General features: G+C 37.5%; 1 protein-coding gene across 1 annotated transcript in view; it reads left to right on the plus strand.

The window, feature by feature from the left end:
- The window catches only part of AGMO (alkylglycerol monooxygenase), a 198,427-nt gene extending 180,512 nt beyond the window's left edge, over positions 1-17,915 (plus strand). Inside the window, 1 exon segment of the mRNA XM_050890926.1 lies at positions 17,205-17,915. Coding sequence (XP_050746883.1) covers positions 17,205-17,285 — 81 coding nt within the window. The 3' untranslated portion in view covers positions 17,286-17,915.
- Positions 17,916-27,859: the final 9,944 nt, after the last annotated feature.

The following is a 27,859-nucleotide window of genomic DNA, read 5'->3' on the forward strand; positions in this document are numbered from 1 at the left end:
TTGAGGCTGTTGTCTCTTCTATCGCTTGTTACCTGGGAGAAGAGACTGACACCCAACCTCGCTACAACCCCCTGAGCCTCCTTTTCTCCAGGCTAAACAACCCCAGTTCCCTCAACTGCTCCTCATAAGACTTGTGCTCTAGACCCTTCACCAGCTTCGTTGCTCTTCTTTGGACACGCTCCAGCACCTCAATGTCTTTCTTGTAGTGAGTGGCTCAAAACTGAACACAGTATTATTCGAGGTGCGGCGTCACCAGTGCCGAGTACAGGGGGACGATTCCTTCCCTAGTCCTGCTGGCCACACTATTTCTGATACAAGCCAGGATGGTATTGGCCACTTTTGCCTCCTGGGCACACTGCTGGCTCATATTCAGCTGGCTGTTGACCAACACCCCGAGGTCCTTTTCCGCCAGGCAGCTTTCCAGCCACCCTTCCCCAAGCCTGCAGCATTGCATGGGGTTGTTATGACCCAAGTGCAGGACCCAGCGCTTAGCCTTGTTGAACCTCATACAGCTGGCCTCAGCCCATTGATCCAGCCTGTCCAGATCCCTCTGTAGAGCCTTCCTACCCTCAAGCAGATCAACACTCCTGCCCAACTTGGTGTCATCTGCAAACTTACTGAGGGTGGACTCAATCCCCTCGTCCAGACCATTGATAAAGATATTAAACAGAACTGGCCCCAATACTGAGCCCTGGGGAACACCACCGTGACTGGCTGCCAACTGGATTTAACTCCATTCACCACAACTCTTTGGGACTGGCCATCCAGCCACTTTTTTTACCCAGCAAAGAGTACACCCATCCAGTCCATGAGCAATCAGTTTCTCCAGGAGAATTCAATATTTATGCCAAAGATTGTTCCCAGTCAACAAAGCTGTAAATTTCTATCTGATTATTTCAGCTGGAGAATCAGGGTGGTTGGATACTGTTAAACCTGCGCATGCTTTTGCCTAGTTGCCAGTAGCTATAAAAACCGTTGTATTAGACTTGATGCACCAGATAGGCTCAACTGGACTCGAGAGATGAGAGGCAGTTCTCGGAGGCTTCTCAGGGACTGCCTTCCCAAAAGTTGTCAAGGACCTTGTCAAGTTTGTACAGGGCAGATGTCTGGAATACAATAGGATGTCTTCATACAAGCTTAGACATAAGTTTAAAGTAGATATAATAGAAAATTGAGTTAATAATATGATGCAGACATATCAAGCATTTCTAATAAGGCATGATCTGTAGGAAAAGCAGAATTCATAAGGAAGTAGCCAAATAATTTTGATTAATAAATCTATTATGAAGTCATTCTGTTTCCATAAAATTGGTGTATAACAGAAGGGTTGAAATGTGTTGAATAAATTATTCTTCCAAAAGTACATCTAAACATACCTTACAGAAGCATAGCAAACTTTTTCATGGAGATAAATAATTTTCAACTGCATTTTTTAATGCAAAAACCAAGAAAGCAAACTCAAATCCACAGTTATATCTTTTGGGTTGATAAGTTCTTCATCCCTACCCCTCATCTCTGTAATAGGCTCCAGTCATATCAATCCCACACAAGAGCTTCAGTACGTTTTGACAGAATGACAGATGTATATGTGTTTACTCTTATTTCCTACTTCCAGATATACATGTCATACTACAAATTTTATTTAATTTTTAATGAACCACACCTTCTGCACAACTCCCTGGTTAAGGTTTTTGCATCATCAGAATGGAACTCTCATTTGATTTGTTTTTTAAATTAATATATCCCAGTACAATGCTTCATAAAAAGAACATGGGTTTATGGAGATAAAATCATTAATATAGGTCTGATTGGTTTTGCATATGTTTTTTTTACTCTGAAATTGGTTAGCTATGTTAAAGATATATAAATAAATATTACTTCTTTCTCTCTCACATTTTCCAGACAATTATATTTCAGTACTGAATATAAATTCACATAGGAATCGACAGACTTTGAATTCATAAGACTGACAAACCACTGGGCAAAATTACAAAAATATGAAAAATACATTTTTCACTTTACAATTATTACTTGTCCTTATTATGGATGTGTGTGGGAGAAGAACTTTACAATAAGCCCTTTCAAGGCCTGTTTTGGAAACTGTACATAGGGATACCATCGCAAAGTGGCCTTTGCCATTGCTCCATACCAGCTGTGGAAGATGCCAGGTCCAGCTCACCCTGAGTGGATGCAGAGATCCTCTGGGAGCTACCCCCCATGCTACAGTTCACCAATATTTCAGCATGGCTCCCAGCCAGGTGAGCACAGTAAAGCATGTTGATCCAGTTCCTCTTCCGTGGATCAGAATCAGCCCTGTAATAAGGTCCCACAGAAAGCTACTAGCTACAGCTAGAACAAACCTATGCATTAAAATTAAATCATTGTGTGGGTTTAGTTAATGAAGAATTCATGTTTGTTTATTCAAAAATACAACATCTGTGTCCAGACTTGTTTGGTTCTTCTTCATTTTTGTCTTTGTTCCTGAATGCATTTACATAATACTGTAGACTGTGATAAGCTTTCATCAGTCTATGGATAGCTCATTCATTTCTTTTTCTCTGGTTAGTGGCAGCTAGAGGTGCTTTTAAGTCACTTTTTAAACCAGTTAGCTTCTCCTTTATTCCAAAAATTGGTTCTCTCTGATGGTGTTATTATATCAGTAGTAAATCCCTTTAGATACAGACTAATCTTCCTGCAGTATCTGACAATAATTTCTTTAACAATCAGGAGACTCAATGCCATACTCCAAATTGTCTGTAATAGCCTCTCCTCAGGTTCTATTATCTGTCATCACTATAGATGTGCCTATAAGTCTTCTATAAGATTATCTTGTTGCTAAGCTATTTGACTCATCTGGACATCATTTGTTTTATGATGCAATATTTGTTCTCATAGCCGAAAAAATAAGTGGATTTCTTTCAGGCTTTCAGGCTTAATCCTGTATTTTTTATGTGCGTACTCCTATAGACTTCAGCAAGATTACTTTTGTGAGTAAGGGTTGCAAGATTAGTTCTTATATCACATATATATGAATTTGTCAGAATTGTGTCTACACTTCTATAACCCTGTTCCCTTTCACTCTCCTGCTTTAGTGACTTTATGATAACACACTTATTTTCCATATTTTCTGTATGATTCAGTATCTAAGTATGCAGGCTTTCAACAAAAAAGAAAAGTAATGTTGTGTTTTTATAGTACCACTGAAAATATGATTTGGCTGATGTATATGCATAACTGCAAAAAGCTTCTATTCTGAGAGTGCTTGAAGGACATACAAATAGGAGATACTTTCAATAAAAATGGAATAATTCATTACGAGTCAGTTGAAGGGTAGAAAAATAATTAAAAGAGCTAGCATAGCAAAATATTTCAAATAACTAAACTAAAACTAGAGACAAACATATACTATTACCTAGGTCGATTCTAGGTTAATTAACCATCAGCAAAACCTCTTTGATCCTTAATGAACAATTGAAAATTATTACACCCTTATTTAAATAGGTAGTGGGGGATTGATTCTTGTTGTCAGAAAGGGACACTTTATCTTGGGCAGCCATCTGACATTTTTAAAGACCTGTGTCAGTTTGGAGAAAAAAGGGAGGATTGCTCACTTTTTAGCTGCTGGGTTATCAGATTCTATGTTATAAATACTAGGACAAGAAAGCACAAGGGTCTCGCACTGGTTCTTTTGGAAGTGCAATGAATGAGTTGCAAAGGAGAAAGTGAGACAGAGCAGAATCAAACTCTGGTGTATAATACAGGCAGCAAAATTCCCATAACTCTTTCTCCTGTTTGAACAGTTTTGGGCAAGGTGTGGCTTAAATACAGTAGTTCTTTTTCTGAATTTGTGACTTCCTTACCAGCTCAGACTTGCTGACTTGTTATGGTTTGGTCAAGCGAAACCACTTTCTTCCTCTTGTTCCATTCCTAGAAGGATTCTTACATGATCCGTCTTGCTGGTGGTTTCTACCTCTAAGAGGGGAGCAGCAGCCTGCGTGGCTGAGCTATGAGATCACCACTCAGAACAGATCTAACTTCTTATCCTTACGGCTTAGAAATATTGTATCTACCATGCTGGACTTGACTTCACTAGCTTTAAAGCTTCGCTGGGTCTGAAGGCACGCTCAGACACTCAGTAACAGAATACCTTTGTGGAAGCTGTCAAGCCAATGCTATTGCTCTGTCTAGGGAATGTACTGGCTAGCAGAGCAGCTTAGCTCTTAATGCAAGAACATCGGTAACATAGTTTGATCACTGAGCTAAAGTAGAAATAGGTGTCTGGTGTCTAGGCAGTGATCAAGACAAAAACAACAAAAAATTTTTGGGACTGAACATAAATGAAAGGTCTTGATGAGCAATGGGGCGGAGAGGGAGAGCCCTGAGGAAGACTGGTCAGTGGCTGTTCAAGTAGCCTGCTGCAAGTCTTTAAGCAAACATCGTTCAGACGTCTTGTGGGGAGAATGCCTTTTTGATTGTCTGTTAGGGAGAATTACCACTTTTATAGAGCTGCTCCTTCCCAAAGCACTTTCCCAAAGCTTTTTGCAGACAACATTGATCATCTGCTTACTTCTCCTGTTGATAGACAGATGTTTCTTCATTTCATAGAAAGAGAGACTGTGACAGAAGGGGCAGGCACTGACTGAGCACTACAGGTAGCAAACAGGTGCAGCCGTGAACGAGACTGACAGAGCTGTCCTTAAAATAAGCAAATAAACTAGTGAACTGTAAGCTTAACTGATAGTGCTTCTGTTGATTCACTGAGCAATGAATAACCATTAAATGCAGGGTTTTTACAGTCTTATGTATGTGCTGTTCTGCGGTTTACTTGTCAGCTATAACTATCTACTATTCCATTTTTACTTACATTAATTAACTGTGCTTTAATTGGACTAATTAAGTCCGTTTAAGAAATATAATACTTCAAAAGGTAGAACTGGAGAAAAATGTTGAACAGTGTCAATATAAGGGCTTCAAATCAGCTATGTAACCTGTCCAGAACCAAAGCATAGACTTTTGACCAAGTATATCTATGAAAAGATCATTGGACATCAATATGTATAGGCAAAAAATGGCAGACATGAATAATTACTAAACGGTTACTAAATAGTATCATAAGCCACATCCTAATGTAATGGAATTTCAATGAAATTTGAGGTAGCTGATGTTATATACAATTCTGGGCCAAATCAGTGCATAATATAACTTTGCATGTGTTTTTTTTTTTTTTACTTTAGAGAGTTACACTAGGGATAAATATGGCCTCACAATTCAAAATCAAATCCATATTATGACATTCAGCCTACACTCTGATGGAAGAAACAAATCTTTCTAGAAAATGCATAAGATATACATATTTTATAAATGCGCTTGAATTTCTATGTACATATATTTATATATAGATACACGCACAAACTTCTATAAGCGATATCTTTTTAATAGTATGCAGTATCATTTTTTCCCTGAAATAGTCTCTGTTTTCATAATTAAGGACTTTATCCTGATCACTAAATGTCTGCTCAAGATGGGAAGATGGGGAGCATTAGTGCATGCTCTCACCTTTTTTATAGTTTGAAATCCAGAAAAAATTCCTTTTTGAACATTTTTAGCGTTTAGGCAATCGGTACCTGTGCTGCCAAGGTTTATTGAAAGCAGCTGGATGCCTGCCTCTGTCCTCCCCCTTTCTCGGAACTGCTGCCAGAACAGGTAGTCAGAAACGCAAAGTAGAGAAATATTTGAGCATCTGTGCTCTCTCTCTCTCAGGAAAACAGCTGTGGCTTCCATAGGAAGCACTCATTTTTTCCCATCAGCCAAGACTCTGGATACCCTTGGGTGCAGTTTTGGCACAGCAAGCCAAGTAGGATGCAGTTCATGGCTTAAAAGTTATGAGAGAAACCATTCGGGCGGTCCCATCCCTGGCAGAACATTGAGAGAAATTCCCCAGGCTGCAAGCCACATGTGGGCCTCTGACCTTTTATTAGCACACCATGGGAGAGGTTAACAATTGTTGAGACTTCAGTCCTCCCTTTGACATACAAATACAACAATACCAAGTAGCCTTTCCACGACAAGCATATTTAAGGCACAACATCCTTTTTAATCTAGGATTCAACATTGTTGTGTTTATCTAAGTACATAATTGTTGAGATTAAAAAAAAAAAGTACAAATTCAGAATTATTGATATGAGGCTTGTCAGAGAAAAAAATCACAGAGGGCCAAATCTATGTCTTTTTGACATGTCTTTGTCTTCTCAGCATTACTGTAGTGAATGAAACTATCTTAGTTTTTAGTAAGACAGGGAAAGTAACTCCTTTCTGGGGAAACAGAATCATTGTCTGTTTTGCAGCTAAGGAGCTGTAAAGGCTAAGTGTCTTGCTATATGCTGCCTAATCTATGGCAAAGAACGCAGACTGAATACCCCAGCATCCCAGGCTCATACCATAACTCCTTGATTATTCTTTCAGTCTTAAAGGCAAATGATTTTGACTATGCAGTCCCGTGGTTTTAATGTAGAGAGTATGCTGAGTGTAAAATAGGAGTGAGCTCGCTCATGCTTCTGCCATCAGTCTTTGCAGCTATCGTCTGAAGAGCCAATGCAAGCTGATCTCTAAATGTAATAATCCTATGACTACTCTGATGGGAAGCAGGTTCAACCCTGTCCAATGCCAGAAATTGAAAAAAAAAAAAAAATTAAAAAAGCAGCAGATCCTGCTTTTCATCCTTTTACTGAGGTGACAACCAGAGAATGAGATCGGTGAAGTCTTGCACAAGATTGGTTGTTGCAAAAAAATAGTAGCTAAGTAAAGGTTGTTCCATGTGCTAAGCAGTCTCATCTTTATTAACCACTGTTGGCAGAGTAGATCTCAGCAAATGTTAGAGCCAAAGAGTCCTTTTGTATTCATTGTAAATAAACAGAAATACCAGGCTGGCGGGGAGCCTGCACTAAAGAAGGATCAAGTACAGCTACACCATAGACACATGCCTATCTAACCATTTACACACCTTTCGCAGCTTCCTTACATAGCTGATTCCAATGCTATACCATTGTTATAGCCGGTTATTATCTAATGAAAATTTTAGTTAAAAAAGATTTTTTTGTTGTTTTTATTACCCTGAGCAGTAGCTTATCATCTTCTTTTCTTTTTGTATTATTCTTTTACATGTGAGAAGATTGATCTTATTGCCCCTCCTAAGTCTTCTTTTTTATTTTTTTCCCCTTAAGAATACACAGCAGAATTGCTTCAAGCTTTCCTACAGGTCAACTTTTCTAAACCTTTTATCATTCTTGTTGTCTACTTCATGACTATATCCAGCTTATCTATGTTTTCCTTAAAGACTTCGTCACTTTTCAGTAGGCTGGATCAATACCTATGAGCTACGTGAAATGCTTCTGTTAATATCTTCCACATTGATACTGCCATCTTTTTGTATCAGCACTGTATGGTTGAGACATGTTTTGTTTGTGAACTGCTCCAACTCTCCAATTTTTTTCTGATGTACTCCTGACTAATGATTATTCCTCACAGCATATTTGTGTATTTGGTTTCTCTTAAGTCTAGTATCTTCCATTTCTATTAAATTACACATTTTCTTCAGTATCTCCAGATTTTTAAAAAACTATTATGAAATCTCCTGTTTTCCAGGAAAAGAAAGATGTTTTATAGTTTTTTGTATTTTAGAAATGTTATGATATACATGCCTGCTTTTTCATCTAAATTCTGATTTCCCTCTCATTTTGTGATATAGTAATTGATTCTTCCTTTCTGGTGGTTTCTTCTTCCACTCAGTTCTGTACCCTCCAAACAGAAGTTTCATTTAGACCGTATTCCCCTAGTTTTCCTAGTAGAAAGTCACATGGATCACTTCCATTAATTTTATTTCTTTTTTTTCTATAAGCTAATTGAATAATACAACTACATTGGCTTGACATAATGAGTAGGAATATCAATGATTTAGCCCATTTGAATATATCTGTGGTTAATGTCGATAACAACGACTTTTATATAATCAAAATATGGTGAGTTTTGGGAATGGGAGTTTCCCCGGACAAGAATAGAAGCAACAGGCCAGAACGCAGGAAGAGTGTCTTGAGAGCAGGCAAGAAGGAGAGACACCAATAGCCAGAAGGAGATCTACTTTTCCATGTAAATGGATGGACAGAGGGCCGGACTGACCTCAGCACATTTTTCTTCTTCTTGGAACTTAAAAACAGTCAGTTTACTGCTTTTGGCCTCAAAAGAGGGTTGGCCGGCAGGATGGGTGTGTTCTGTCTATCTTTAACTTGGATATGTATCTTCCATGGCAAGATTTTTCCTCTACGATATCAATGAATATTAACCCATTTCCTTCGTTCAGAACTTGTTTTTTTTGTTTGGTTGGTTTTTTGTTTGTTTGGTTGGTTGGTTTGGTTTGGCTTGGGTTTTTTATGCTGAGCACAACCTTCTATGTTCTCCATTTTTCAATGAAAGGATTAATTTCTCCTTATGACATGTTGGCTTTAAGAGCAATCTTCATCTCAAATAACTTAGCCTTGATCTTCCTCTGTCTTTGAATACTTTTCTGATGTTTGTTCACTGTGCTGGAAATCCCTTCTGCTTGTCACTCAATTGTTTTATCCCTCTCTGCACATTCTTATTCCTTTCTTTCACATTTGCCATTAGTCACAGTAGCCAGCTCTTTCCCATCACTTCTTTTCAACATCTGCAGCAAAGTTTTTTCCCGTCAGTGATCTAATGTCTGAGGGTTATAGTTAAAGGCTGGGATTATTTTTTTAGTATTTTTTTTTCCCCTTACAATGGAAAAATTCTCATTTTGGAGCTTGTAGCTAGTCAACTTTCTCTCAAGAGGATATTGAGTATACCAGTGAGTGGAGATCTTCCACTTTGCAGCCACCTTTGTCAGAGCTCTCCAGGCTGACAGAGCACTCTTGGTTCTGTTCACCACCCTCCCAGGGTATTTACGCACAACAGCAACACTCTGAAATGAAACCATCTGTGTAGAAACATACAATATTTCATGTCTGCTAATGATGGAGAGATTGGACACTGACTTACCTAATGTTTTTCCTGCAATGTCAGTATAGTGGTGTATTAAACTGACATAAAAGTGAAGGGATTGAAGAGATTAAATTATCTCTGTATATGCTTATTTGGTGAATGTTACACAGCTAGGTAATATCCAGTCCAAATTCTGAAATGTTATGTTTAGCAACTTTTCTTCTGTGTTCAAACTACAATCATTTTTTTTCCCCTAGCTGTAATTTTCCTGTGTTTTCAAACAAAGATGCAGGCATAAAGGAGAGATCTCTCCTGCATGCGCTCCTTTAAATGAATTTGCCCCATCTTTTAAGTAAAAACTTACTTCAACGCAGGATTAAGCAGTATGGTTCCTAAACTTTTCTTAAACCCATGACTGTGTAAAAAGAGTACCCTTACTCTTATCCCAGAAATATACATTTCCAGCCTTTCTCGCACAGAGTATTGCATTTAAAAGCATTCAATTCTTTAAGCCTAAGAGAACAATTTAAATTTGATTAAATATAAGATCTCTGCAGTAAACTATTGATGAAACTAAAATGAGCTTCATATACCTTGAATAAGGGAGATTAAACTGCTCTTTACATATAATTTAAATAATATCTTATAAAGTGAAATAGTTCTTTGCAGATGTCAGTTTTACCCTCCAACTTGTTTGAGCTATAAGTGATGCAGTTGGGTGTATGTAATTATGCTACAGATGCTGACAGGCATAAAAGTAAATGAGATGCTTCATCTCAATGGGTACATTTCCTGTGTAAATGTTTAAGAAAATAAACTCGACAGCTTTAGCCAAACTGAGACAGGACTATCTCAAATATTTCGTTTCTGCAATGAACAGCTATTAATAACTCTTTCAATCTCTTTGGCCTGTTAGCCTGCAACAGATTAAACTGGTATGTTTACAGATTGGGTAAGTTTGTTGTCTTAACTTTTGTGAAAGCTTTATTTTTAATTGTTCATTTAAAATATAATAATTGAGAAAATTTCCATGCCTGTTGTTTCTCAACTTTGAGGGAAAATGGAGCCTGAAAAATTGCAGAATATTTAAAATAAAAAAGTTGACATTCAGAATTAAGATCTTCTGAAACTGTTCATCTTTGAACTTGTTTTTCAATACTGTGTTGTCAAAAATGAAATTAAAGCAATAGGAAAGAACAATAAACAGAAATTCTAAAATATTACTATGCTCTAGAATGTGTAACAAAGTGTATATTTTGTTTGCAGGTTTTATGAAATTTTTAAGCTCAGATGATGATTGACAATTTATAATGCTAAATAATTTTTTTTAGAATGTATTTACAAAACAATGAAACAGTTTTGGTCCAGAAGTTATTTTTAAATGTTCATTGAACAGCTAAGAAGACTTTTTTTGTTTAACAGGGTTTTACTTTGGGGACAACTTGAAATGGCTAAACATTTTAGAATGATCTAGGAATTTATAGATGGAATTAGGTAACACTGTGGGAAGTATTCTCAGATGTTGCAATAAAATATTTTAAAACAAATTTCATACTGAAGAGATGCGGAGAGTTTATGTATATGTTAATGAGTATAATGTTAATACCGTCTTCAGCTTGCATTAGCTCATCGCAAGGTGAAGATTTAATAATTATTAACATGCTTTGGAGTTCCTGTTCACATGACTGACAGCAAAGCTTCCCACTTTAGTGGTTTTTTTGTCTTTTGGGGAATGAGGTAAAACCTTCCTAATCCTAGCGCTTAGGTTGTAGATTATTCTGTGACCCAAGAGAGAAGGAATTTCATAGGTAACAGTTCAATAGGATACATATATCTACATAAGTGATTTGAGAGGCAGTGGGCTGGTTTCGCTAGAGTGAAGGACGTGATGCAAGATACCATACTGGATGCACATAAGCCATTTTAGGTCTAAATATAACTGCAGTAGCACTGCCTGTGTAAAAATCCCCATGTATTTAACTGAGGGATGCGACTTACTAGCTTGTGTGCAATGCCAGGAAAGACAGAGTCAACCTGGTGCTGTGCTGAGAGAGATTTAGCAGCTTATGTCCTTGCTAGCTCAGGCATCTCGTCAGTGCACTTGATTTCATCGTGGAGATGTGCCCAGCTGTGAAAGCAACTGAGGAATATATATCCTTTCTCCAGATCTTTCTTTGTATTTCCTGGATAGGTAATATAAGCCTTTTAAGGTATGGGGGCTTTTGCAGCCTATGTTTTCATGCATTATCTAGCTTTAGAGTCTCAGACCATATTTTAATAAAAGAAGGAATGTTTAAAACATTTAACAGAATAGGAAGGAGATGTATATATCACTTCCCTATTATTTTCTCATGATCTATTAATAATGAAGTACAAAACTAATGAGGTATATCATAGTAGCAAGAAACCAGTCTGTGAGTGAACTATCAATATGCTTTGTGGGGGCTGAAGATACTTGGCTTAATCCTGTGTGTGCCAACAGCCTCTTAATACACACCTTGTTCTAGGTCAGGGACATGCTGAATCTGCGAGATACGTGCTGCACCAATAGTCTGAATGTGTGTCATGAACCCTTATGGAGAATTTCCAGACATCCTGCTACTTTTACAGAAATCTTGGACAAATGCTTTGAAGCCACTACTATTGTAGTTGTCCCTCTTCCCTTCTATCCACAGTTCCTTCACCAAAAAAAAAAAAAAAAAAGAAAAAAAAAATCAGCTTCCCACTTCCTTCTCCATATATTTCCAAATATTTGGAAGGCATCGCACAGAGAAGGAACCTTCTTGTTTCTTGGTTTCCCTTTCCAAGCATTGTTATTGCAACTTTTTTGCTAGTGCAATCTTCTTGATCTCCTGCACTGTACAAGACGAGTGATTTCTGGATCTGCTGTTAACGCCATGGCATTTATCTACTAGCCTCAGACTGCTTATCTCCAAACATTGCACTGAGAATGAAGATCCATGCATTTATTACCCAAATCCTCACTTCCAGAAATAGTGAACCTCTTTCCCGACTTCTGAGATGTTGTCGTGGTTTAACCCCAGCCAGCAACTAAGCACTACACAGCCGCTCACTCACTCCTCCCCCTCCCAGTGGGATGGGAAGGAGGATCGGGGAAAAAAAAAGTAAAACTCATGGGTTGAGATAAGAACCATTTAATAACTAAAATAAAATATAATCACAACAATAATAATAAAAAAATATTATAATAATGATAATTGAAATGAAAAGGAATATAACAAAAAAGAGAGAAATAAAACCCAGGAAAAGACAAGTGATGCACAGTGCAATTGCTCACCACCCGCTGAGCAATGCCCAAGCAGCGATCCTCCCCTCCCGGCCAACTCCCCCCAGTTTATATACTGAGCATGACATTCTGTGGTATGGAATACCCCTTTGGCTAGTTCAGGTCAGCTGTCCTGGCCATGCTCCCTCCCAGCTTCTTGCACACCTGCTTGCTGGCAGAGCATGGGAAACTGAAAAATCCTTAACTCAAGATAGGCGCTACTTAGCAACAACTAAAACATCAGTGTGTTATCAACATCATTCTCACACTAAATCCAAAACACAGCACTGTACCAGCTACTAAGAAGAAAATTAACTCTATCCCAGCCAAAACCAGAACACATGTATTTTCTGTCTCCTCTGTGTAGTTCAGCACCTGAAGCAGTCCTGTGTAAAGAAGTGGGAAAACAGCGGTGGTATTAGTGAAAACTGCGCCATTTAGGTACTTGTGAAATCTGGAGTAGTTTATTCAACCATTTTGCTATTAATATTAGTATTTTTTATTAACTGTTATATCAGTTCATGATCTCCGTCTTTACTAGGAAAGGACAATGACATTACCCAGACACAGCCTTCTCAGATAAAGTCTAAAAATTACTCTATCATTAATATTGATAGTATGAAATGATTTCTGGTGCCTTTGAAGAAGCCATGTCCAGATTTGTAGATAAAGAATATAAAAAGAACCTTAATCATGTTTGATTTGCAGTATCAGTTAAACAATTCTCAGCATCACATTGGGAGGGCTCATTGTCTATCACATTTGCCAGTACCAGGTCCACCTGATGATGTGAACAGCCAACCTAATGAAGTATGTGGATGTGCTGATCTTCCTGAGCCCCCTCCAGAGCTAGGAATACATTACCCAGCACAGAGGTGTTCAGAGAATTCAGTATCATAAACATGCCCGTTCATATGGTGTTGTACCCCAGATATAGCCAATTTGTTGCATAGTTGCACACTGTCTCTGCAGCAAAATTTGGAGTGAACATGTCTGGGCAGAATCTGAGAAATGTCAGGGAATCATTGAATGATTTAGGTTGGAAAGGGTCAGAGATGTTGTGGTTTGAGCCTCTTCCCCCTCCTTAAAGCAGGGCTATCTTTGGACATTTGTTTACATTTCTAGACCAATGTCTAAAGCCTTCTAATTCTATCCAGATGAAATCTGCAAGAGGAAAGACACTATGTCTAGGCAACTCAGATATATAAAGCCATTACAAAAGAGAAAATGGCAGAAAATAATATTAGTGATCAGCAACAAAGCTAATCATGCAGAAGTGGGTGCCTGAATTTAACTAATGATTTTGAAGTACTTTACAGCCTCATAAACTTCGATCACTCCAGTGGGGATTTCCTGTGAAGAGCAGACTCAGTCCTGCAGTCAATCCATTAGTTAAGCTATCTTTGTTCTTGTGAATAATGTTATTTACATTTCTGTAGGCTTATTCAGAGAGAGAATACGGGTTGTATGGAAATAGAAAGACTGTATGAAAGGAGGTAATGTAAATATTTGGAAGAGGACTGTCCTCTTCCAGCAGTCTAAAGGACAGTCTATAATTTGTAGTTACTTGAACAGGTAAAGGTAACAAGTGCTTCTGTTAAGGTGGCAAAAAGTTTGCATTTAGCTTTGCTGGATATATGGTTGTGAGAAATTCTTCTTTTAGGCCTAACTGTTCCATATATGACCACTGTCCACAGTAATTTTTCATTTGAAGACAGAAGTGAAACTATTGTTCTTACGTAATATTGTTTGTGGGGGAACTTTTCTCAGTGTAAGGATAGAAAAAGTATACTATTTAATTCTATCATTTTATTTCAAAACTAGCTGAATTAGGAAACTGATATGTGAATATTTTTATCAAAGGACAAATATTAGTTGGTTTGGACAATACAAGAAGGAATGAGAATTTCTGTGACAATAATTTAGAAACTGCAATGGAAAAAAAAAAAAAAAAAGCCAAAACCCAACCTGTTAGGGTGCGAGAGATTTGAACAGAAAATGCAAAATATCGGCACATAGGATTCAGGAAATATGTTTTCCCAATGGCATTAGAAAAATACTTGTCAACTATAGTTCAGGTTGCCTGGTGGAATGCTCTTCTGCTGCTTCCTGCTGCCCACACTATTGTCTGCTCAAAATTCTGGCACATATCGTCTCGGCTTTGATTGCTGACATCACCTGATTGCACCATTCATTCAAGTGGGTCAAGCCTTGTAACTCCAAAATATGTAGCAGCAATCAAAAGAAACTGAACTCCAACCTACACAGCAAGTTTCTGCTTGGTAGCTCCATACAGCTGGCTCAGTTCAGGGTAGGTCAGCATTATAGCAGTAGAGCCAGCCAGAATTGCTATCATGCAAGGGAGGATGTGGCCCCTTAATTTTTTTCCCTGATGCTTGAGTTTTTCTCAAACCCCGACCCCCACAACCTTGCAGCATTATTGTTTCATGAATACGTTCTTTCCATCGAGTACTGGCAGTCCTGACATTGATAGGCAGTGAATCAATACTTTTATAGAATCATGAAGCCAAACTAGTTCTGCAGATCCACAATGTGCAGTATGTGGTTTTTCTATCTGGATGTAATAACTGCAATTTGAAATACACCCCCACAAGCATTAATTGCATGCTTTAAGAAATTCACAATAAAGAATTTAATTAAGAAAGAAGAAACTGCATCACTCAATTTTAAAAAGAAAAATTCACCCGAGATGTTTTTTTCATTTTCAGGCTATAATAGCAATAACCATCTTTAGCTGAGGACATTTCCTGGGGCTTAATGGCCCATGGCTGTGCTTCTTCAGGTGATCATCATCTCCCAGCAGTCATTAATCCCCTACAAATGCCCTGCACCTCAGTCATTAAATGTGCTTAAACGTGGTTCTTCTGAAAATGAAATACTTCTATATTTAATGCATCTTCCAGGAATAGGAGTGATCTTTCTGAGGTGAGGAATGAAAGGAGTTTAGTAACGTGTCAGAGAAGTACTAATTATGACAAGTGGATAAGATCTGTTTCTGGAGATAGCATGACAAAGAATTTTTCCTCAGTAAGAGCATGTTATATGTAAGTCATCATTTTATGTATGTCACGATTCACACTCATCCCAATTACATAACAGCCAAATCAGAAATACAGATAGTTATTTGTAGTCGGTTTTCTTCTACGGGGCATCTCAGCATAGGAATAAAGCATCTCACAAAACACGGAGAGTATGTGCCTGCAGTACTGCTTAAAAAGTCTTTCCATTCCATAGCTGTAAAATAGAGCTATGCAGTTTTATAAGGTGTTTGTGATAATGCAAGAAAAAAAAAAGAAGTTAAATCTTTCATACCTAAAGGTCTGAAGCTTTTATAAGTAAGACTTTTGGTGAGAATTTTATGAGTCTTTCTTACAAATGGGACCACAAATACAGCACCAACAGTGTCATCAGAAGTTTTAAATGCAGTAGACAGCCTGCCCTTGCTCAAGTAGAATTAAAGCCTTCAATGAAAATAGTTGAAGGGAATTTGTCTTGAGAGAGGTTGAATGGGGATTGGATTTTTTTTATTTGATTGGAATTCTACTTACTGATACATTGTGTTATTTCCATCTTGTCCTACTAAGTACGTAACGTACAGATTACGTGAAGCCTGTACCTGTCCCAAACAGGTTGTGAGAGGGATCAGACCTGATCCCATCACATTCCCTTCGATGACTACAAAATGAGTACCTTTTAGGTATTATGGTCATTTATTATTTATGTTGGACATTCAGATCTCATGTACTTTGGTGAGTGACTGTGTAGATGAGGATAGTAGTAGATTTCTGGGCCATGCATTGTTAAATGTTGAATGGTAAATAATGTTAATGTTAAAATTGGAGATCTCCTAGTCAGTACCTTTTGATTGCAGATTAACCTGAAAAAAGAATTATTATAACCTGACCCCAAAATTCCTTTTCTTTTAAATTTTCTCTGTCCCTTTAAACAAACAAAAAATCACCTGAACAAAATATCTTTCAGTATAAGTGGAATGTTTTGTTTAACTCACAGTAAAAAAATTCACTTCAGTAATCCATAACAACTGCTTTAATTTTGCAATTTTCTAAGTTAGAGAAATTTTTCTATGTGAAAGACAAAGGTTTCTTTCAGAAAATTCAAAATACAAAATTTCACATACACGCATGTGCACACACTTTTTATCTTACTCTCTTTCTTGTTTTTTGGAAAAAGCTATTACCTGAATTAGACTTTACCCTGCAAGTATTCCTACTCATCCCAAATAAGTTTTCAGCAAATAAACTAATGAAAAAAAAAATTATTAGATCTCTCATTAACATTCACTGACTAAAAAAAAAAAAGATGTGCAGAGCCAAGGACAAGATAAAGAGTATTACATCTTTAAGTTGTTCCCAGTCTAGTTTATATCTCATCATAAATAGCGGGTTGGGAAATAAGTACTGATCTATCGTACTGCAGCTAGAAGATTTTTGCCACTGGTTCTATTTAAGGCTACTTTGGGTATTTTTACCCTACCATGCAACTTACAATGTCGGCATTCTTCAGACCATTTGCCAAAAAAAAGCTAACGTTTTTGCACCTACCTTCTGTCACAGCTGGTGTTATTATTGTCCTGTCTTATATATGACTCTGAGTACTCCAAATCCAAACTCAATTACAAAGTAGGGAAGGTCATGCAGACTTTGCCAGTTATCTTGTTTTGGTACCATTCAGAAAGAACAAATTCCAACAGGAATGTGCACAATAAAGAGTAATAGAAAAAAGAAAGCATACATTCCTAAAGTGAATTTATTAGTATGCCTAGAATTCTTGTATAATTTTTCTGCTTGAGAGCTCTCTGTGTTCACCTATTTATTATATTTACAGACAAGTATAATTTTAAAAATCTTCTATAATGTTTCTCATTTTAAATTCTGTGTTGTAGGTCTTGTTTTCCCTCTGCACTGCATTCTGGGGAATCCACATCATGAAGCGGATCACTTCATCCAAAGATAAACATCACTGAAAGAGCAGATACAACATCACTTTAATTATGGAAGCAGCACTTTGGAATAACCTTCTAAGTTCCTTGGAATTAATCAACCATGAATCTTACTGAATTGCAATCATTTCACTTATGATAGGAGAAGTTTGTGATTTCGTAGGAAGGTTTGAAAGATTCATTAGGACGTGTATTCATTTTTATTTGATTTTTTAAAAAATATTTCATTTCCCCCCAATTTAAATAAAATGTTTGTTCACAACATGTATTTTTACATTCAAAGGATTACAAAGTCTTAGAAACCATGTAAAACTAATTGCATTTTGCAGTGAGTTTGTTAGTAATCATATGTGAAAAGTATTTTTCACAAGAGGAATAATTAAAATCATATTTGTTGTAACCTGGTATAAAGTGACTGACTGTCTTCCTATTGAGGCTAAATGTAAACATATGTGAATGTCAGTTTTTCCGTAATGATTGAATTACACTAGAATCTCAATGTCATGCCCAATTCGGTGTTCAAAACATACAGCTACATGAGGATGAGAAGTCAAGGCAAGAAAATGATTAAAAACAGCATGATAAAATAACTCGAACTACTATGAGTTGAAACATCTTCAATAAAATTGGCTGATGTATGTGTTGTATAATGCAGACTTGCAGTTTAGACTGAATTATTTAAGGAGTACACCTGCAGTTGCCAACTTTAGATACTGATCAAGCCAGCACTTACATATGGGTATCCCATTGACTAATGTTACTCACGTGACAAAATATTTGCAAGGCTGGACCCTTAATTTCTGGTAATTTCCTGCCGGGGTGATCTCAGGGGAGATGCACGTCTTGTCTTTCAGGAGCTGTTGGAAAGATGGTTTGTACTAAGATAGGAAAATTAAATACAAATGGTAAAGGGAGTCTCCAAACAGCAGGACTGGCAAAAATACTGGAGCTAGGTTGTTTTTCTTTCCTCACACTCTTCCAACTTTTTATTTGGCTCCAAAACTTTTAGAAGTGTTTAAAGTCAAGTAGCTAAAAAATGTAGGCTGTCTTGCATGCTTCAAACTAGTAATAATACCTGGATTAAAAAATGGGTTTAAGTTTGGGCTGGGTTTTTTTCCCATTCCATTTTCCTTTAAGGTGTTAATGACATGCTAACAGACATCTCAGATTTAGACAGATAGCTTACTTTTAATTAACCCATATTTTCAGTCTCTAGCTGTAACAGATGCCACTGTCTACATAACTGGTTGTTTCCAATAAATTGTCAGAAACACAGTAATGTTATATAAATAAAATTGATCCAATGTCTAGTGATAGTATTAGCTTAATTTTATATAATTTTTTATTTTAAAACCCAAGTTTTAAGTTACTCCATTTGTGTGTCAAATGCCTTGTGCCTATCACTTTAGATTATGCTCAAAGACCTTGAAATATTTGACTGAGAAAGCAGGTGTTAATTTGATTAGAGTTACTAATACCTGGGATGCAAAGTAAGGATAATACCTTCCTAAACTGAAGGTATGTTTAAATAGAGGATTTACTTGTGGATCTTCTTCACTTTACATAATGAGAAGATGAAAAAACTGGCCCATGAGAAACCTAGAAGAAATCAGATTTTAAATACTTGTTAAAAGTTTAATTCAAACTTTTATTCATAACAAGGTAGGCTTCCAAAGTCTTTTTAAGAAATGGATAAATACAATTATATACCTCTGAGTTCAAGAGTGGAAATATAATCTCGTGACTAACACACTGGTGTGACAGCCAGGAGCTTTCTCTGGTACTACCAGTTCTGACCAAAACTTGTCATCTCTTTGCCTGAATTTCCCCATCTGTGGAATGGGGGTGATGGCAATACTGACGGTGTCTCTCACTATAATCAAAGTACTGCTTTTGGGATCTTTTCCTTACAAAGCTATTATAGTATATTCAAGAAAATGACAGAATCTGATTCCAGAAGTACAACACAATCGACAAACTTCTTATGTGACCCCATAAGTTAGTGTACCTGTATTTTCAAAATTTGTAATAGTGTCATCAACCTCACAGGAATATTTTGAGGTCAGTTTAATATAATGACTAAGTAACATAACAAAGAGTCATATTGAAAGTCAGTTTCCTTATCAAAATAGATCCTTCAAAGAGACAGCAACAGGATAAAGATTCAACATTTTCTGCATTTAAAAATCTGCAGTCTTGGAAGGACAATAATGAAGATCTGAATTAAATTAAATTAATTTTAAAGACATCCTAATGAATTTCATTTATTTACATGAATTAGTGAAAGGAATGTGATTTCAAAGGTAAATTCAGATTAAGATGTAAATGTTCTACGTAAATCACCAGTTTCTCATTCTAGTCACTATCAGTTGCCTACAAATAAATTAAAAAATATAGATAAACTAGTGACAAATATAAAAGGCACAGTAGTTTAACTGAGATCTTATCGGAAAGAAAACAGTTGTACTCATATGAGGTCAATTCTAATAAATGAAATATGCAAAAACCAGGCACAAAGTATAATCCAAATATACCCCTGCTACAGCCTACTCTCTCAGAGATCCTGAACTCTATAGAAACCTTACTTTCCTACCTTAAAAGTGTCTCATTTCTCAGCTTGACGGGAATCTGGAAATGAAACATTCCTCAGTTTCAATTTGGCAGCCCCAGTTTGGCCAGTTGGCGGGGGGGGCTTTACCAGTGGGAACATCTAACATGTCTAACAGAACTGCATCCCTTGTAAAAAGTGGCTGATGAAGGCAACGTAGTCATTAAAGCAGAGGCCCAACAAATTTCCTCTTTTCCAAGGATATTTAAATCCCAATTTCCCACTTCCAAGGACTTGCCATTGTGTATAGGTTGTTTGAAAGCAAGCTGCAGGAGAAGAACAACATTCTTCCCATTGCATACTGAGCAACACAGAGTCTGAGAGCAACTCCTCTGGCCAAAGGCTTAAACAGACTCATCATGGGTGTCCGAGACTCTTGTACTTTACAATAACATCCACTGGGTATGTATAAGCAATCCTTTGGATACAGACTGGAAGCTACATTTGCCTTTCCCACAGAAGAGAGAGTTTCAAGGACAAGCTCATAGAAACACCCTTGACTGCATCATTCTCCCATTAGCTATGTGGTAGGTAGCTGTGTCCCTGTCAACTTGCTTGCCATGATTTTTTTTTAATATAAACTATTTCAGTATTTTAGGCACCTAACACCAGTACTGGATCTAGTTCATACTGTCTTTATAGCCACTGCATAGAGTGAAACAGTCATCCCAAAGATCTCTGGTTTTGAGCAATCAAGAGACTCTGGAGACTAGGTGGCCAATGAATTGAATTATGTGTAGTTAATATATTACATACAGTTAATTAAATGAATTAAATGCTAACTGCAAACATTGCTTATTGCTAGGATATATAAGTAATATTTTGGTAAGCCACCCTTCTCTCCTCACCTTTTTAATATTCCATTGCTTATTTCTTCAGAGTTTGACCATGTTGTGTGGTTTGAACAATTGTATGGGATCAAGTGAAATCAGGTGAATTATGTGAGGAAATTAGTGAACAAAATATTGATGCAGAACTAATAGATTTTGTGCAAGTAACTATTTTTCTTTTAGAGAGCCCCTGTTTCATGTCTCTGGAAACAAAAATATTCTGCAGGCTAAAACCCTAGCCTCACATGTCCAAGTGAGAAACTTCATAAATAACATTTGCAATATTTGCAGTATTGCTTAAGACTTCCTTTTGGTTTTGTTTGTCATTAAACTCCCCAGTGGCACACCTTGGGGGAAAAATGTAGATAAACAGAACTTTTTTTCAGCAAGAGTATTAAAAAAGTGACTTCCCCTGCTCTTTCCAGCTGTTACAGTGTCACATCCCTACACATGGCCTTTCCTGGACTACGTATACAGCAATATCAGGTTACTGAAAACCCAGAAGTAAGCAGCTGAGTCCTGTATTCACTTGAGACCTGACCCTGTGCCATTCAAGTCCCCGAAAAACTTGCTGCTGACCTCAGGATCAGGGCAGCACATTCCCTGAATGGAAACAAGAATGATGCAATATTTACTGCAACTCAAGCTTTGGTACAGTGCATTAGTTAAAAGTAACACGTTTGTATAATTACTTGTTCCCATAAGTGGCTAATGTGGTGTTCTTTGCGTTATATTAAAATCAGAGCCCTTTGATGGATAAATGATGACAGTTAAACCTATAAGCTATGCATACCAGATACAAAGGACTCAGGGCCCTTTCTCTTGTCTTTCCTGTCTCAAATTTTCTCTCAAATCTGTGGGATTAGGGACATCGTTACCTGAAGCATTATCTAAAAGGAGGTAGTTGATCAGATATTTTAAAGCTTCCTTTTTACAGACAAATTTCTGTGAGCTTTCAGGATTTTATGTCATGCGATTAGACACTACTAAGCTGAATGGCACCGAAGGTAAGAGTTGTTTGGACTTTTCTTCTTTGCTCTTTAACTTGTGATAAAAAGAGCCACGGCTCAGCAATGGAGTTCATCAAGAAGAGCAATAACTCTCAGCGAATGCTCAAAGCATTGCCACATCTTGCAATATTATGCAAACTATGTTGCCCATAGTTGAAGTTTTTCTTAAAACTCTGGCTCCTGGAATCCTGTGACTGTTGCCTTTTTTTTTTTTTTTTAACTTATTTGCTTTCTTTAACAAAAGTTTCTGACTGCTGAAAACAAGAGCTATAGAAAGTTCAAAATCTAAGCGGCAAACAAGAAGATTTTAATAGGTAATATTTTAAAATATTTTCCCTTTTAAACCACGCTAGTGATTACATGAGGCTTGAGTCATGACTTTTAAACTCTTGGGATTGCTAATGCTGAATGGAAAAAACCTATTCTTGGTCTATCCTTTTTCCATAAAACCTCCAGTTCCAGCATAGGTATATGTAATGGCCATGAGGCAGAGTTTTGCTGGGTTTCCTGGTTCCCTACTGGTGTTTGACCTGTTCAGTTTGGAATTAAAACAAAGTGGGCCACAGAGCCGGCTTTCTGAGGGCCCACGACTCTCAGTTACTCTCAGCACACGCAGACCTCAGCCACAGTGTGATGTGTTACCTATCACTCCCAGCAGTTCTGGTCAAAGCAAACAAGAGATGTACTGTGGACTTCAGGATTTTCTCTTTCTACAAAGGAAACAAGTGTAAAAATACCAAGTTTGAAACTCAGATACAAACCACAAGGTAAAGCAAAAATAAGATATCTCACATACTGGAGAAGCACTTCCACATTAATATCAGGGCCAATGGAAAACTTGGCTCGATCCTTTGTCATTTTTGCCCCACCTATGGAAAACAGCAGAAAAATGTGGAAACATTGAGTAAGAATGAGCTGCTGAGTGTCCTTGTGTTTATGGTTTGGCAAAGGAAAGTGATACAAAATGAATCCTCTCCCCCCCGCCCCTTGCTATATTTTTAGTGCTTCCTCCTTTATTCTTTCTTCCCATTTTTCTGTCTGTCTGTCTGTCTCTCTCTCGTGTTTGTTTATCTTTGCAAAAAATCCTGTCCTGTCGTGCTTTAGGTTTGTTATGTGTGGAGGTACATAATGGCATATTTCATATCCACAAATATGTTATTTTATTTTAATAGGAGGCAGCCAAACATACTTACCTAAAGGTGACTACTTTCTTTACTGTTCCTATTAGTCAACAGGCTCTTCTAGTATTCAAAACACACAATACACTGCTCATACATTGTTAATGTTATATTTATTTATTTCATATCTATCTGCCTAGTGTCCTCTAATGATTCATTTTCTATTTCCATTCCAGTAACATAGCACTGTCCTTTTCCCAGTTTCTACTCCCTCTCCTGTTTCTTTGCTATTAATTCCTTCTAGTTACTTGTTGTCCCTTCAGTGCTGTGCTTTAGCTGTCGCTGTCACTGTCTCTCTCTGCCTCAGGATGCACTACTACATTTTTTGCACACTATTTTCTAACCTGCTGATTTTAGTGTGGCAGAGGCAGGCAGCCCAGTAGTAATAATGTTTGATTAAAAAGAGATTAAATGAATAAAGAAAATCATGGAACATTTTAAACACTATGGAATTTGTGGTGTTTCTGCTACTAAAATTTTCCACAAGCCTTGAATGTAAGTACTTATCAGCACATAAATTACAATTACAGAAATGTTTGCCAGGAAAGAAAAATACTGTAAGACAATTGAACTACAATTTTTAGATTGAAGAATAGCCTATTAACTTACTGAGTGTGATCATGTCTTTTGCTGGTGTCTGTCTGCATTGAGGTCATGAGCCTGTTATATGAAGATAATGGCATTACTCCTTTGCTTCAAGTAGCGGCATTTGTGATTTCAGTTCTAACAGCCCTTTACCTTCTCTCCACTCGTGACTCACGGCTGACTCATTACCTTTAATCATTCTGAAAGCACAGATTTTATTTTTGCTCTTCTTTTAATCACAGTGCAAAAAAAAATGCTTTGAGGGAGGGTAAGGTGTTATACACTGCAGCAGTGTAGGTATGTACCAACATGCTTATTTCTGGAAAACCTCAAGTACTCCCAGTTTCCTATCCATCACCACAAACTGGATTTCACAGCGATGTCTAACAGAGGAAAGCCTGATGATCAGGGATCGGTGGGAGAAATGAAAGGGATGTTTCTGAGATTCAGACAGCAAAGTTTGCCATTGAAGGTCAGATCACCTTTGTTTTTATTTTATATATGACTTATTTTTCCTGAAATACAGCTGTAAGAGAGGAGTAATGAATTCACGCCTTCATGGCCAATAATAAGATATATACTTGAATACTTTTTTTTCTTTGCCAGCAACATTCCTATTATTCATGGGAAAATCTGAGTGTGCCTCATGCCTATGGTTAATTATGGTTAATTATGCCTGATAATTGGACTATAGTATGTGTGTAGATGGTGTTATTAATGAAGAACAATGAACAACAGTTTGTGCTACAGAAGCAGAATTATTGCTCAGTATTTTTTTCCCCAGGATTTCTCCTTGCAAGAAAGCCCTGTGCTAGCATTGGAATTTAGTTAGCATAGTCCTGGGTGTTATAGGACCATGGAAACTTCTGCTTGCTGTACAGTACTAATGGCTTCCTCTTTGCACTTCTTTATGGAAGCCCGTAACATTTTCCCTGAGGAATCAACCAGCTCTTAAGATGTTACATGAAAAATAACTCGTCTCTGAGTGTGGCTGAGAGACATCTGAGCATTGGCAGAGGTGGGCGTTGTACTATATCAAGCAGCCTAAGCAAGGTGAGGTGATCAGTCTCCCTTCCCCAGCGTTTCCAGGCGGGGAAGAGGAGATTGACTTGGGCAGCAAAATTTGCAGAGTGAGAGAGGAGCACAAGTTATAGCAGACCCTGTTGGGCAGTGGGGGTGTATGCCCTGGCAGGGGGATGCAGCAGGAGGTTGGCAGTTACAAGTCTATCGGGCACAGAAGTGAATAGCACAAAGTCCCTCTCATTCAAAACAGAAAGTTAATAAGAACAGATAGGACAGAGGAGATGGTCCACAAACAGTGCCTGTGGCCTATTTGTGGGTGGTAGTGGTTGTTGTTGTTGTTGTTATTCTTTCTTTGTGTTTCTCCTGTTCAGGAAGTTCTCCATCACACTATGCCCTGGGTAAGTGCAAAGCACATGGGTCTTCTAATATACAGCAGGGATTTTTCTACCAATACTTTAATCAAGAAGATGAAATAGTATGCTGGTGGGTTTGAGCATTTGACATGTATTTGCAATACACGTCTTTATGGTCCTGTTAGATTCTATTGCACTTATATGCAAGATAATGAAAATAGGCAAGATGTAGCACTGGCCATTGAAGCTGGTATAAATACATCCACTAAAATGCATAATTTAGTACATTTCCTACTGTAATTTTCTCATTTAACAGGATGAGTATACAGGGTTGTATACAATGCTCGTGAATCACCAGCAGAAACCACTTCTGGTTAATGGATGCAGAGGTCTTGTATTTTAAAAAATGTATTTCTTTTGAATTTTCGGAATGAACAAAGGTTCAGATAATATTTCCTCTAGATAGTATTTCACAAACAATATAGTTGTAGGCAATGTAACACAGAGTACTAGCTATGAAGTTAATTTTTATCAGTATGTTGAAGAAATTATCAGAGATGTCTTGCAGTCAGATTTTAGTGGGAAACAGCAGTAATGACCAATATTACTAATAAAAGTTAGAAAATATTGATCACTGTATTATTAATGTTAGTAAAAGTAGCTCAACATTTCAAGTTTAGTTGCACAGTCTGAGCTCAGTAAAATTTGCCAAAAATGTGCACTGGGATGTTTGTGTTTTTTCTGGAAGATTTTCTGGAACTTATGGAAAATGTAGTTATGTAGTCTAAATATATTCTGTGGAAAATACTCAACTGTAAGGCCCATTTTCCTGTTAAGGAGATCTCAGAGCAACAGAATTAATAGTGCCTGAGTCCTTGAGCTTGTCTGGTTAGAAGACATGCATTTGGTTTCTAAGATGTGAAGATTTATGTCTGAATTCTCACAGAGCAGGATATGTAGATATACTTTTGTGTTTTATAGAAGGCATAGTCATATTTCTCAACCACTCTCTAGTATTTCTGGGTAACTGCAGTCATAACCTCTATGTTTTTACTGACTACATAAGCAGCAGATGCTAAGGTTAAAAAGGTGCAAAATAATAACACTACATGGCTTTGTTCTTACATTTGGTTCCTCTGGGGAACAGCTTCTGATTAGGGAGACGTGAGCTAAAATTATGTAGAAATATATTTTCCTTTCATGGTTTCTGCATCTTATTTGCTTGTCTGGAGAAAATATGTTAATTTTTTCAACTATGCATTTGAAGTCCTACCAACCTTTTCCTTTTCAGCTTTTCATAGCTGTGGTCATCGCTTACTTCACATTTTATTTGCTTTATCCCTATAGCAAATACGGAATTATAGGCTAGATAAAATCCTGTACTCTAGATGTTTGAGAAAATCTGATTAATAAAATCCCATTAATGATTTTGCTGTGCAATGGCAATTGCTATTGGAGGCTGCTGCTTTTGATTTTTTCTCACGAGATTCTTTGAAAGCTCTCAGTGCCTTTCTTACACCTCCTACAGGGAAACTGCATGAATGGGGAATGCCAGCTAGCCTGAGGACATCATCTCCTGTGCGTGGATTACCCATGCAAGATTTTTTTAAGAGTCAAGAATAGTGATGCTGTGCAGTTGCAATCTGCTTTCTGACTGCCCATTTTACACAATCTCTGGAGGTGGTCACTCAAGTACAATGCTTAGACACCATGTGTGAGGATCTGGGGTTTACTTTTCTCTAATGAGCTGATTCCGAGATGAAGAGAGTCTCACAGATAAGGTGCCTGCTGTCCGTAGCACATTGGAAAAGATTAGCGAGAGATGACAGAGTAACCCCTCCTCTGACAAGAAAGAGCAGGTAAAAAGCAAATGAAAAAGCCCCTTGCTGTGTTCCCTAAGAGCTAATTCTAGATTATATGTGCTCAAGCGCTGCCATTTCTGGTGAGAAGAAACTCTGCGACATGTAGTGTGTGCTCATACTTAGTGGTCTCCAGCATGCACTGATGCTTGTGCCTTTTGGAGGTTCCCATCATCCCAAAGCAAAGCTGGTCTTGAAAAAAAAATATTTTTAGGCAGATGAGACTGAAGCAGCAGCTTGGTCCTATTCCTACAGTGTTTTACTAAGAAGAGTCCGATCCTTGGCTGACATAAATTGGGTAGCTGTGCTGACCTTTGTGTTTGGTTGTTTTTTCTTTTTGGCTCATTGAATTTCCTCACATCCTAAGCTCATTAAACTGTGGCTCAGCCAAATTCCCTGTAAGAAATGGTTTAAAAGGTAAGTGCAGTAGCATATAGTAAGTTCTGTAGCTTAGGGCAGAAATTTTTTACAAAGACATTTGCATTATAATACAAAGGTTCTCTAGACTGGGAGCCACAGACTTGTCATTAGCAGAACCATCCAAGTGTCAGTGTCTTTGAATTAATGCATGGGTCCAGGATTCTAGACAGAGCGGAACAATGAACAATGGGGCTCCAGGCTGGACAGGTCATTTGCAACAAATTATTCAGCTACTCTTGTCTCTGTGGTGCTTCAGCTAGTTGCTTGTAAATAGACTAGCAACCTTTTGGACATACTTGTTACTCAAAATAACTCCAAACTGGAACAAGGTTCACAAGGAGATCATAGGGAGCCATGAACATGGGAGCTGTTTGCATTGCATACTGACATCTTGTGGTACAATTTGGTTTGGGGATGGATCCTGATGCAGTTTTTGCAAAACTTGCACCAGTGAAAATGCTCTACTACTTGGTCAAAATGACATTCAACTTATGGGCTTACAGAGATTTATAGAAAAAGTTACTAGGTTTTCTAAAGGTAGAAAGCCTCACATTCCCAGGTGTGTTCCGAAGAATTAGGGGCTACAAATTGGTTTTTATTTTTTAAAGTAACTTGTTTTCCAAGGCAGTAGAGCCAGTAGAGTCATCTCAACATCATGTAGTAGAGCTGACACAGTAGCTATGTAAGGTTTTGCTACTCTATTCCAAGCAGTACAAAAAAGAGATTCAGAAC

The sequence above is a fragment of the Gymnogyps californianus genome, chromosome 2, assembly GCF_018139145.2.
Source record: "Gymnogyps californianus isolate 813 chromosome 2, ASM1813914v2, whole genome shotgun sequence".
Taxonomy (NCBI): domain Eukaryota; kingdom Metazoa; phylum Chordata; class Aves; order Accipitriformes; family Cathartidae; genus Gymnogyps; species Gymnogyps californianus.